The following is a 12608-nucleotide window of genomic DNA, read 5'->3' as shown; positions in this document are numbered from 1 at the left end:
GTTGTAAGAAACCGTCTAGCCAAAAGTAGGGTTGACTATCAGATCTTTATTAGAGTTACAACTTTCTAAGCCCTAATAATAGGATTACAGGGAACGTGAAGTTGGTTTTATTAAAAGTAATAATTGCTATAAAATAAAAATAGCGCAATTCAGATGAAAAGAGGCAGCAGAGTGGAGGCCTGGCGTTTACGGTTGTACATCTGACAAAGCCAAAGTAGAGTGCTGGAGTACAGTTGATTCAAAAGGGTGAAGCAGATGTCATGAGATCAATGAGCAGATGTCATAAATGGATAGTTAACATCCCAGGGCATACAGCCGGATATGGGAGAACATTACCTCACCAGGCGTCAAAGAATCTTAATTTCAAAGGGAGACGAGGCATCATTGTGGGGTGAAAGGCAGGTTAGGAACCGGATAAAATGTTAGCACCCAGAGGAGAGTCCTGGAATTTCATCCTAAAAATTAACTTAAAATAGTTAAAAAAAAAAAAAAAGAAAGAAAAATCTGTGTGTATGAAAAGTTTATTGCAAATTTATTCATCATAAGGAAATAATTTTAAAGAATTAAACCTTTAACCTCTGCATTAAGTAGACACAATTTTAAGTTGTGGGTGTGTCAGCTTACTGAAATGTTATGCAACTGTTAAAATGATAGTTGAGTGGTTTAGAAACATGAAAAATGTGAGAAATTGAAGGCAAAATATGAAAAATAGCTATATGAACATTTACTGTGTCTACAATCAGGGCGGGAATGGGAACGGGAAGTTACAAGGATTTGCAGCACAGTGGGGTGGAGTTGCCTTTGACCTCCATGAACACTGCCTTTGGACCTGCGCGTTTATGACAGCGGCCAGCAGGCTGCGTGAGTCTTCGGGGTTTTTGCAGCAGAGTGCCGCGCGCCCTGCCAGGAGGAGTGTCTGCCGGGCACACGCCGCATGCGCGAGGCTCAGCTCCTTCCCAGGAGCGCCGCAGCATCGCCTTCCCAGGCTTGCTCTCCTGCTGGGGGAGGACGTGCTGGGCACGTCAGCTTTGCCGGGAGTGTCTTCTTCACGGTAAAACGAAGGTACCATGTGGTTCCCCCAGAAGATGCCGAGAGAGGTGATGGTCTTCAGTGGCTGTTGAAAGTCTGCATTTCCATGAGGATTCCTGGGAATGGATGTTTTGGGTGATGTTTGAAATAAATCATGAGGCGCCATGGGGACCTTTTAAGTTCTAGCTCAGGGGTTTTCTTTAGCCTTGCTTTTTGCCCTACGTAATTCAGACCTGGTGTGTTCTGTTCCCTAATCTCAGTGCTGATGGGTGTTTACAGTGGCGGCGGTGGTAATTTACTACCAGCAGGAGCCAAGAACCTTCTGCTGCTCTTTGTTCCTTGGATCAGCAAACCTTGCTTGTCAAACCTTGGTGGACTAAGCAGCTACTTAAGGAGAAAATAATTGAGTTAGATTAAGAATGTGGAGCTCAATTGGAAGTCCAGAAGAGATGAGATTTGCAGGATTTGGGGGTAGATAATGTAGGTGCACATGCAGTTATAATAGACAACCCAGAGAGAACCTTCATACGTGTGCCCATGTCCCCCCAGGGCAGTGCTCGTGAAGCTGTCATCGTGGAGGACCTGAAAGAGAGCTGTGGAGAACAAGTCCAGGTCGGCCGGACACAGGGCTGTAGGCCTGAGGGTGTGAGCACTGTGACAGGCCAGGCGAGGGCGGGGCGGACGGCGGTCACGCTGCGTCCTGCGTCGGTGGGCTCCCGGCCCTGGGGCTGCTCTGACAGCTCACCACCAGCTGGGGGCCCCAGAGGAGCAAGAGAGTTCCTGTTCTCCCACAGCTCTGGGGCCAGAAGTCCCAAGTCGGGGTCAGCAGGGCCGTGCTCCTTCTGCAGGCCCTTGGGGAAAGCCTGTCCCTCCCTCTCCCAACGACTGGCAGCAGCAGCAGTTGGGGGCGCCCCTTGCTTGTCGCTGAACCCCTGGGCTCTGTGCCTCCATCTTCACGTGACTCCCCTCATCATCTCTCTGGTTTAGGTTTTTTGTATGCGCCAGTCATGCTGGGTTTAGGGCCCACCCCGTTCCTGTTTGGGACCTTCTCTTAGCTTGATGACATCTGCAGAGACCGCACTTCCAAGTCAGATCACATCCACAGGTTGTTGGGGAGACACTATCTGACCCAGTCCACGTTGCACAGAAACCTGGCTCCGTTTTCTTCTCCCTGAAGCGTGGGTGATCACACAGTGAACCTTGAGAATGGCGTGCGGCCCGTGTCGGGGTGCAGTGCTCCCAGCCTGCCCCCGGCACCGCCAGGGGCTCCAGCAACTCAAGGCGGTTACCGGGAGTCCCGCAGGCTGATTCTTGGCACCCAGAGGTCACGGACCTGGTCCGCTGGCCTGTGCTGCCCTGTGGGAGAGTTGAGCGTCCACAGCTTGCTCGGGGGGAGAGCCCCACTGCCCCGAGTTTCCCAGGGGGCCATTGTTGTGATGGTGTTTGTTATGACACATGCTGAAGTGCGTGTCCAGTACGGATGCCCACCTTAGTCTGGTGTACACGCCGACTTTCCGGCTGTCCATGACTTCTCAAGTGTTGGTGTTAGGCACCACGTTGTGTCTGACTCTTTGCAACCCCACAGGCTGTCCATGGCATTTCCCAGGCAAGCATACTGGAGTGGGCTGCCATTTCCTTCTTTAGGGATTGAGCCCACTTCTCCTACGTTGGCAGGTGGATTCTTTACCACTGAGTTGCCAAGGGAATCCTTACAGATATATTACATGTTTTAAAAAGTATTCATTTACAAAGTAAACTGCTTCTAAGTAAAATATAACTTCTTAGAATGCCCCAATTATAAAATTTTTATCTGTTATCAACTTATTAGAGTAAATTGTTAATTTGACTTCTTTTCGTTTGTAGCAAAACCGTTTACACAACTGGTGAAGGAAATGCAGCTTCATCGAGAAGACTTTGAGATCATTAAAGTGATTGGAAGAGGTGCTTTTGGTGAGGTAAGGTAGACTTCTTCCCTCCCTCTTCCCTTCCCTCCCATCCTTCAGTTTTGCCTATCAACTGTTATCTAGCGTTTCTAGGGTCCTGTACGTTGATTTTTGAGATGAGGTAATTTATTGGTATCATTTGGAGAGTTCTTGGTGGATAAAATCTGAAAGATAGAATTAAGGAGAAAAAAAAAACAAAAAGGAGAAAAAAAAAAAACAAAAGGTGGTGACTGGTGAATTACCCTAAATATTGTCTGGACCAGAATAGTTCTTTCTGACAGAGTAAGTTTTTAAAATTATCCATTTGTCAGCTGAAAAAAGTCTTGGCAGCCATTTTAGAAAAAAGGAACGATCGTCTCGGCGGTGCTCACTGTTGGTAGCCTGCCCGCCGCCCGTCTGTCCTTGTGGGGTTGAGTCCAGGCCTGTGTGTGTGGGGGTGGGTACAGATGGGAGCAGCCTGTGCACCCGGGCCAGAGCCGCTGACCTCCTGTCTCAGCGCCCAGCAGCGGGCCGGGATCCGGTGCGTTCGCAGGGGGCCCTTCACTGAACGGCAGTAATGCCGCTCCTTCAGATTTGCTTCAGTGCTCCTGGGCCGGGAGCTGTGTGTGTTGGTGAGCCAAGCGCCCTGTCACGTCCCAGCCACGCGTGTGCTCTGCTCGCCAGTGACTCTGCGTGCACGGCGTACACTTCACACTACACGCGGAAGGAAGCAGAGCAGGGTTTAATGAGATGGCTTCTTTGCCCTGGAGCTTCTCATGACTGCTGCGGACTGGCATCTGTTTTAGAAAACATCTCAGCATTTTTGACGATTCTTGCGCTGCCAGCACCTGAGGACAGCCCTGCTGTATCTGCAGGGCTTGAGTAGAATACACAGAAGGAGACAGCTGCGATGAAAACGCCTTCAGAGTACCTGCGTGAGAAAGCCTGGCCTGCTGGCATACACGTGGGTGGCTGTGTGTCGCGCTCTTTTTCTTCCGTGGAAACCCCTGGCCTCACGTCAGGCCCCGGCCCACGCTCTGTGGGGGACCTGTCGTCCTCATACCTTCCTCTCCCCCCGAAGACCTGAGAGCAGATCTCTCCAGGCTGCAGAGGGAGGGGGAGGCCTGCCACTGGGGGCAGCTCTGACCCGGGGCGACCCCAGACCGGCTATAGGCTGGGGCGGGACGGGGACGTTGGCTGTTGCTTTCAGATACTGAGGTGTACCTCCCCATGAGATGCATAGATCTGGGTGAACGGTTCTAGTTACGACAGTCATCTGCTCCTCTGCAACCAGCTCCCCAGTCAGTATGGAGCATCCTGTTCCTGGAGAAGTCCTTCCCCTTTCTCCCCGGAGCCCCCACCTCCTGGGAGCCCTGCCCTCCCCCAGCAGGGAAAAAGAGAGCTACACGGAGAAACAGCAGATCTCTCTTCAAACTGAAACCCAGCTCAGTTCAGTATACCCTTCCACCGACTGTCTCCCCTGTGCCAGGAGCGGGGTGGTCTGCTGGGCACAGCGCTGGCCACGCAGAGCTCCACACTGACAGCAAGCCCTGTAGGGTGTCAGGGTGGGGGGCAGGAGGAGACCCCAGGGCAGGACAGGGATGGCCTTCGGGAGGAGAAAACAAAAGCACCAGGGGGGACGTTGTTGTGCCAGAAGACTTGACAGTTATCTTCAGTGCTCTTTTTTGCCAAAGAACTTAATGCAAAAGTCAGTTTCCGATTTTCATAGAAGATAACGTTGATCACTTTTCAGTTCCTCCCGGATCAAGAGAGATGCATCCTTGGAGTCCAGCCTTGGCTCCCTCTCCAGGTTTAGCAGCTTCTCTGTGAGAGGTACATCGTCAGCCCTCCTGGGCTCTGTGGCCTGGGCCCCCACACCAGCCCTCCTCACCCAGCTCCCCCGGCCAGGCGTCCTGTGTCGGTTGGCCCGCCTGCACACGGGCGCCGCCCTCACCAGCGCAGCTGGAGTTCTGGGCTCTGCGGCTCCCCTTCCCATCACCGACGTTCCTCCCAGGAGTGGTCTTGTCATCACGTGCCTGAAATGTGGCCCCGTTTCAGCTCCTCTGTCTCCAGAGCACCCAGCGGATAGTGGGAATGGGAATACCCTAATCATTGTTGTGTCCTGAGTGTTCTTCACACGTGGTTCTAATTGAATGATTGCTTCCTCGTGACAAGCCAGGGATGGGGGAGAGTCTGTGTGCAGATCCGCCTTGTGTGTGCAGCTGTACACAGGTGTGTGTACCGTGCGTAGACAGGTGTGTGCACCTGTGCCTCTGACACTATGACGGCACTGTTCAAGAGCCCTGCCTGTAGAAAGAACTTGGAGAGTCCGCTTGGAGTGGAGTATGTCCCTCTTATCTCAAAATTGTAGCAGAGCTCAGTGAAATTTCTAGGTTATTATTCAGCCAGGGCTTGGAGTCTCAGGGTGTTGGCTTGTTGCTGAGCTTTGAACAAGTCTCTGTCCTCCCCTCAGTGTGGAGAAGTGGCCCGGGAGGTTCTTCCGACCCTGTACTGCAGTGGGGGCTTACTCCCCGGCTTCCGCGGTGCGGTGCCCAGGGCCGTGGCTTTGGACGTGACGGCAGGTCCCTGAGGGTGACCGTGTGCTGGGCACCACAGGCCTCACATGCTTTCATGGACATGAAGAAGGTGCGAGGCTGAGTCGCAGAGCGGGGGCCTGGCCGCAGGTGGGCGGTGGGGGGCAGCGCTGACCCCTGTGCCTGACGCAAAGCCCGCATGTCCAGCCACCCTGCGCTGCTGCCCCTTGTTCCTAGGATGACTTAAAGAAGCAGAGCTGTGAAAGCTTTGTTTAGAAACAGGTTCAAATTAAGAGAACAGCTGTGTGCATAGAGCGGTTCAGAGACCGGTCCAGCCCTTTACTCAGATACCGTTTTGTTGGCGTTTCATCTCATTTTCTTGATCGTGGCATAGCTGTGCTGCTCTCGCCTGCGCTCCCTCCCCCTCCTCCCCTGCCTCTGTGCGCGTGTACTTTATCAGAACCGTCCTGGGTGCTCTCTGAAAGCTTTCTGTGCCCCGGCAGGGCTCCTCTCGAGAGCCGAGCTCTCTTGTGGTCTGCGTGTCGTTCCCGGTAAGGTCTGGGTCGTCACTGATGCTTGTCGTTTTCAGAATCGCGTTCTTTTTCTCAAAGGTCAGCAGCTCTGCCTTGCTTACCAGGTTAGACCGTTTCTGTACTAAGTACTAGCAGGTTTTTTTCCTCCACTTAATATCTTACCCACCCAGATTATAGCTGATTCCCAGGAAGAAATAGACACTCCTCAGATGATGACAGCGTGTGCTCAGAGTTCCTGTCCTTAGACGTGTTGGAGAGCCCACTAAATGTTCATTTGTTGTTGTTCTTAATTTATTCAGAATTGTAGTGAGTTTGGTCAGTGATTTCTGAATCGGCAGCGGACAGACAGCCGCTTAGGTGTGGTGTGAGGGGAGCGGCCCTTGGAGTGGCGGTGACGAGGTGAAGGGGGGTGAGGGCCAGAGGGTGGTCGTGGGCACTCATGCGGAGGGGACCCTGGCTGGGAGCCCAGCCGTGCAGGGCACGTACCTCCGACCCTCTGCAGGCTCTGGGAGGATTATATCTAATTGTGACCATTGTGCTAAGACAGTCCTTCCCAGCACTCACCTGTGGGAATGAGGCTCTGCACCTCAGATGGCACACCTGTGACGGTATTAGAAGGAGCCACCATCTAGGACTGGAGAGGGCGAGCTGAGGGAGAGGGTCTGCTGCTCCGCACAGCCCAGGCACAGGCGGTGTTCTGTGCATGTCACCCCTGTGGCCGCTGCGATGATGTTGCTGTGTGGTGGTGATTAGAAAGCAGGGGAATAAGTGGTTCGCTTTTGTAACTCTCTGTCCTATCCCTGTGTGTGGCAGTCCTTGGCAGCAGAGCCCAGGTGCCTGGGTCAGTATCACTGCTTATGGTTTTGTGATGGGGACTTAGGGCAACGAGTGAGTGATTTATTTATATAGGGTAGGAGGTGCCATACGATGGTGCAGACATCACATCTCATGTGCAGCAATGGAAGAATTCATTTTAGATTTGATGGGGACCAGGAGAAGGCACTGGCACCCCACTCCAGTACTCTTGCCTGGAAAATCCCATGGACGGAGGAGCATGGTGGACTGCGGTCCATGGGGTCGCTAGGAGTCGGACATGACTGAGCGACTTCACTTTCACTTTTCACTTTCATGTGTTGGAGAAGGAAATGGCAACCCACTCCAGTGTTCTTGCCTGGAGAATCCCAGGGACGGGGGAGCCTGGTGGGCTGCCGTCTCTGGGGTCGCACAGAGTCGGACATGACTGAAGCGACTTAGCAGCAGCAGCAGCAGCAGCAGTCCAAGAGGACTTCCTGGACGAGGTGGCATTTGAGTTGTACCTTGACGAATATGGCTGACAGCCAGCATGTTGAGGGCTAATACCTATGTTCCTAAACCACCCTGAGCCGTGTTGAGCGTGTCGAGTCTTGATTCACACGGCAGGCTTAGGACAGTCCTGCTGTTGTCCATTTCCTAGTTGTAGAAACTGAGGCACAAAGAAGTGAATCTGCCCAGCTTACACTTTGGAGCTCCCTGTAGGGAAAGAGCAAATTAGCCGAGACGGTGGTGCTCAGGCTATCTTGTCCCACAGCCTCTCACCCTCGTTTTGTAAATACATGGTTATGTAACAGCTGAGACCACATACAGCACCGCACGTGCGTGTCTCGACATACCCCATGGGCCACTTTTGTTCTGTAAACGTGTATAAGCTCCACCTGAAAAGCCCTTGGAGCTACATGATGGTCTGCGGTAGGGCTGCTGCACCAGCCCAGAGAGAGCACCAGCTGCTCTGCCCAGTGCGTCTTGCCCACACTGGGTTCAGTGAACAGTGAGATATAGGAAGACATCCCCTACCCCAGTTACTCACTGCTCTTGTGAAGAAAAAATCCCAGAGGCAAGTCCTGGCACGTGCAGGGCTGGCCATAGGACTGAGAGGTGGAGGGGGGTGGGTGTGCCGGGAGATGAAGCCCCAGAATGCAGGAGGGGAGCTTGGGAGCCCCTGACAGAATGCAAAGCCATCGCTGTGTAAATGTGCAGACCCCAGAGAGAGGCCAGCAGACCGCGTGCTCTGGTGCTTCAGCTCCGAAGTGATGGGGGCTGAGCCGGCGACGGAGGTCATTCAGGCCGCATGTGGCTAGAACCGACTTTCTTTTTAATCAATTTATTTTTATTTTTGTTTACACTGGACCTTTTTTGCTGCTCGGGCTTTCTCTAGCTGCGAGAGAACAGGGGCTGTCTTGGGTGTGGTGCTCAGACTTCTGCGGTGGCCTCCCCTGTGGCCGAGCACGGGGCGTGGGCTCTGGGGTTTCGCATCGGGCTTTAGTTGCCCCGAGGCACATGCAGCCTTCCCAGGCTGGGGATTGTCCCCGGCGTTGGCAGGTGGGGTCTTACCCGTTGTGTCACCAGGGAAGTCCTAGAATCGAGTTTTGATGCTTAAAAGGGCAAATCTTTACCTAAATAGAAAATTTTACTTTCCTTAACAGCTCATTTTCCAGGGTTTCCAGGCAGTTAAGTTTTCTCTGTAATTAATGAAATGTGCTGCTGACCTTTTGTGCTTCGTTAACTGAATTTTTGTTGAACTCACATTTGTATGACAGGTTGCTGTTGTCAAAATGAAGAACACTGAACGAATATACGCCATGAAAATCCTTAACAAGTGGGAAATGCTGAAAAGAGCAGAGGTAAGTGAGGCGCCTTAAATAAATCCATAAACAGGCAGTTTATATGTCAGGAAAGGTCTCACGGAGCCCAGCTGGTGAGAACCACAGTCCTTGCACATCTGGACCTTCCTTCCTTCTGTCTGTCCTTCCTTCTGTCTGTCCGTCCTTCCCTTCTTGACAAGAGCTGCTGCTTTCTGTCAGCAGGCCCTCAGCCTCTCCCACCCATCCCTCTCGGTGTCGGCTCCGGCCAGGTGCCTCTCTCTTGAGAGCCCCCTTGGGTGTGTCTGCGGGGGCAGCGGTCCAGTGGTTAGGACTCCCAAGCTTCCACTGCACGGAGCGTGGGTTCAGCCCCTGTCAGGGAGCTGAGATGTCACGGGCCTGATGCAGCCAGGAAAAAACCCTCAGGCATCTTATCTCAGTTCTGCTACCGGTGCAGAAGGATTCTTGAATCTGGGAATGTTTTGCCCTCCCTCCTCTAGAGGAGGGAAGGTTATAAATAAAAGTAGGTGACCACTGCAGGGCAGCCTGTTTCTTTTCCTTGTCCACCTGGGTGGCGGCTGTTTCATGCCCCTGGCCTCGCTCTCCCCGCCCCGCCCCCATCCCCCCCCAGGCCGCTGCTGCCCTTTGTCTGCCCCGGGCACTCCCCTCCAGAACCACCCCCTCCTCCTCTGGAAATTCCTTCTCATCCCGTCACTCTGACGCCTCCTGGTAACTCCAGGTGGCCCCTTTGCTGTTTTCATGAATGTTTACCTGCTGATGCTAGTGGCCACGCCGTGTGGACAGTACACACGAGGCTCTCCTGAGCGCAGGCCGTCCCTCCTCCCTCACCAGTGCTCCCGCCTCAGCTCCCTGCTGGCCACCCAGCTCTGTCCTTTTAAACCACATGCTGCTTCTCCCCTCCCCTGTCCACACTCGTGTCCTCTTTCCATCTGCAGCTGGACCCGTCACACGGCCTTACACGTGTCATTGTTCAAACGTGTGTTGTCACCAGTGTCAGGGTCACCCGACTCGAAATGCAGGCGTCCCGTGACTCGGCCTTCTCTGTCCCCCGCCCCCGGCCCCACCCTGTCCACTCCTCGTCCCCCCCCCCGGCCCCACCCTGTCCGCTCTGCGTCCCCCCCCAGCCCCACCCTGTCCACTCTGCGTCCCCCCCCCCCGGCCCCACCCTGTCCACTCTTCGTCCCCCCCCTCCCTGGCCCCACCCTGTCCACTCTGCGTCCCCCCCCTCCCTGGCCCCACCCTGTCCACTCTGCGTCCCCCCCCTCCCTGGCCCCACCCTGTCCACTCTGCGTCCTCCCCCCCGGCCCCACCCTGTCCGCTCCACGTCCCCCCCGCCCCGGCCCCCACCCCGTCCACTCCTCGTCCCCCCCCCCCCCTCCCTGGCCCTACCCTGTCCACTCCTCGTCCCCCCCTCCCCTCCCGGCCCCGCCCCGTCCACTCCACGTCCTTCCCCCAGCCCCGCCCCGTCCACTGCGTGTCTCCCCTCTCCGTCTTTATCCATCACCAACGGCCCCAGCAGCCCTTCTTCCTGTCATCGCTGGCAGGTCAGTGAACACAGGAAAGTCACTGGAGCATTTCTCAGGGGAAAAGATACTGTTACATGAAAGTTTGGGGACTGAATAAAGTACTCGGGGAAAGAAATACTAGTAGCAAATTCTATTGAAGTTTAAATTTTTACGGAAGGGATTGACTTATGAAAGAAGCTAGTTGGGCCACATGTAATGTAACTTGTTACGTTAATCTCTAGTGACGTATGTGTAAGGTAAACATTAAAAATTATAAAAGCTTTAGGCGTAGATGACTCACCTTATCACACTAGTCATGGTGCGTGAGCACATTTAAAGAGTTGAATGTTGCTTTCTAAATTTAAACCTGGTTACACAGAACCTGTAATTGGCATGCTGTGCACCAAGTCCAAGTGTGAGCTGGGCTGAATCTCACGTGTTGGCCCTGGAAGGGGCGTGTGGAGGGGTGGGTGCGAGCCCCCTGCGGGGAGGTGACTTCTCAGCAGCCCCAACACACTCGGGGTGGGGCCACGGGGGCAGGAGAGAGCAGAGATCCCGCTGCTGCTGTGGGAGCCCTCACGGGGAGACGCCATGTGCCTGGTCCCTGCGTCCTGGGGGGCGGGGGGTGGGGCCGTGGTCTCGGAGCCAGCGTCCACTCAGAGCCTCCGTCCACTGCAGGCCTGGAGGGCGGGGGCCGTGGCCTCAGAGCCAGCGTCCACTCAAAGCCTCCGTCCACTGCAGGCGTGGAGGGCAGGGGCCATAGCCTCGGAGCCAGCATCTGCCCAGAGCCTCCGTCCACTGCAGGCCTGGAGGGCGGGGGCCGTGGCCTCAGAGCCTGCGTCTGCTCAGAGCCTCTGTCCACTCAGCCTGCATCCGCTCAGAGCCTCCGTCCACTGCAGGGCGGGGGCTGTGGCCTCGGAGCCAGCGTCCACTCAGAGCCTCCGTCCACTGCAGGCCTGGAGGGTGGAGGCCGTGGCCTCAGAGCCTGCGTCTGCTCAGAGCCTCTGTCCACTTAGAGCCTGCATCTGCTCAGAGCCTCTGTCCACTGCAGGGCGGGGGCCGTGGCCTCGGAGCCTGCGTTTGCTCGGGGCTGCGCCCTGCAGGCGCCATCCCAGTGGACACAGCCTGGCTTTCTCCCCACTTCACAGACGGCCTGTTTCCGGGAAGAGCGAGACGTGCTGGTGAACGGGGACTGTCAGTGGATCACCACGCTGCACTACGCCTTCCAGGACGAGAACTACCTGGTAAGTGTGGGCCCCGAGGGCCCCGGCCCGTGACGTCATGCCAGGGGTTCTGACTCTTGTGTGCCAGCACTGAGAATGAGCAAGGCTCTCTGGGACTGTCACTGCCCAAACGTGCATCTGACGATAAAACCGAGGGTTGGTTGCAGTGTGATCATGCAGGTGAACTTCTTCCCTCTGATCATTAGATAGCGTGCTTATTTTCTTCACTTGGTTTATTATGAAATGGGGGTTTTCTGTCTTGAATTATATGTAAGAGTAAGAAACTGGGAATTCAGAACGTTGGCGCCTTGACCTGAGTGGCTTTTCCATCGAGTTTCCCTGGCGGGCGCGTCGAACAACAAATGCTGGTTTGCAGCCCTGCCCACTGGGGCTGCTGACATAGGTTTGGGGGTGACTCTTGGTCCCCGTGTTCTTGTCAGCTGTTTGTTCCGACTGGAGCTGGGGCTTACTTGCAGTGTCAGCTCATCACTTTGTGACTCGTGCGTGTGGGTAGCATGAGCTTGGACGTGTAAGAGAACAGGTGCAGAAGACACACAGATGACTAACAGACACGTGAAAAGATGCTCAGCATCATTCGTTATCAGAGAAATGCAAATCAAAACCACAACGATATACCGTCTCACACCGCTCACAACAGCTGCTATCAATAAGTCTACAAACAGTAAACGCTGGAGAGGGTGCAGAGAAAAGGGAACCTCTTACACTCTTGGTGGGAATGCAAACTAGTACAGCCACTATGGAGAACAGTGTGGAGATTCCTTAAAAAACTGGAAATAGAACTGCCGTATGATCCAGCAATCCCACTGCTAGGCATACACACTGAGGAAACCAGAATTGAAAGAGACACGTGTACCCCAGTGTTCATCGCAGCACTGTTTACAATAGCTAGGACGTGGAAGCACCCTAGATGCCCATCGGCAGACGAATGGATAAGAAAGCTGTGGTACGTATACACAAGGGAGTATTATTCAGCCATTAAAAAGAACACATTTGAATCAGTACTAATGAGATGAATGAAACTGGAGCCTATTATATAGAGTGAAGTAAGTCAGAAAGAAAAACACCAATACAGTATATTAACGTGTATGTGGAATTTAGAAAGATGATAACGACAATCCTATATGTGAGATACCAAGAGAGACATAGATATAAAGAACAGACTTTTGGACTCTGTGGGAGAAGGCAAGGTGGGATGATTTGAGAGA

At 54.0% G+C, this 12608-nt stretch overlaps 1 protein-coding gene across 4 annotated transcripts in view; it reads left to right on the top strand.

Moving 5' to 3' along the window:
• The window catches only part of CDC42BPB (CDC42 binding protein kinase beta), a 98323-nt gene that overhangs the window by 40295 nt on the left and 45420 nt on the right, over nt 1-12608 (top strand). For all 4 annotated transcript variants that reach the window (XR_011562737.1, XM_070775790.1, XM_070775789.1 and 1 more), the window contains exons 2-4: nt 2893-2984; nt 8592-8675; nt 11308-11403. Coding sequence is in view for 3 of the 4 variants with exons in the window: in XM_070775790.1 (XP_070631891.1) it covers nt 2893-2984; nt 8592-8675; nt 11308-11403 (272 nt within the window). In the remaining variant the exon portion in view is untranslated. The remainder of the gene's footprint in view (nt 1-2892; nt 2985-8591; nt 8676-11307; nt 11404-12608) is intronic.

This window comes from Bos indicus, chromosome 21 (genome assembly GCF_029378745.1).
Source record: "Bos indicus isolate NIAB-ARS_2022 breed Sahiwal x Tharparkar chromosome 21, NIAB-ARS_B.indTharparkar_mat_pri_1.0, whole genome shotgun sequence".
NCBI lineage: Eukaryota > Metazoa > Chordata > Mammalia > Artiodactyla > Bovidae > Bos > Bos indicus.
This window is presented reverse-complemented; position numbering and strand designations above follow the sequence as displayed.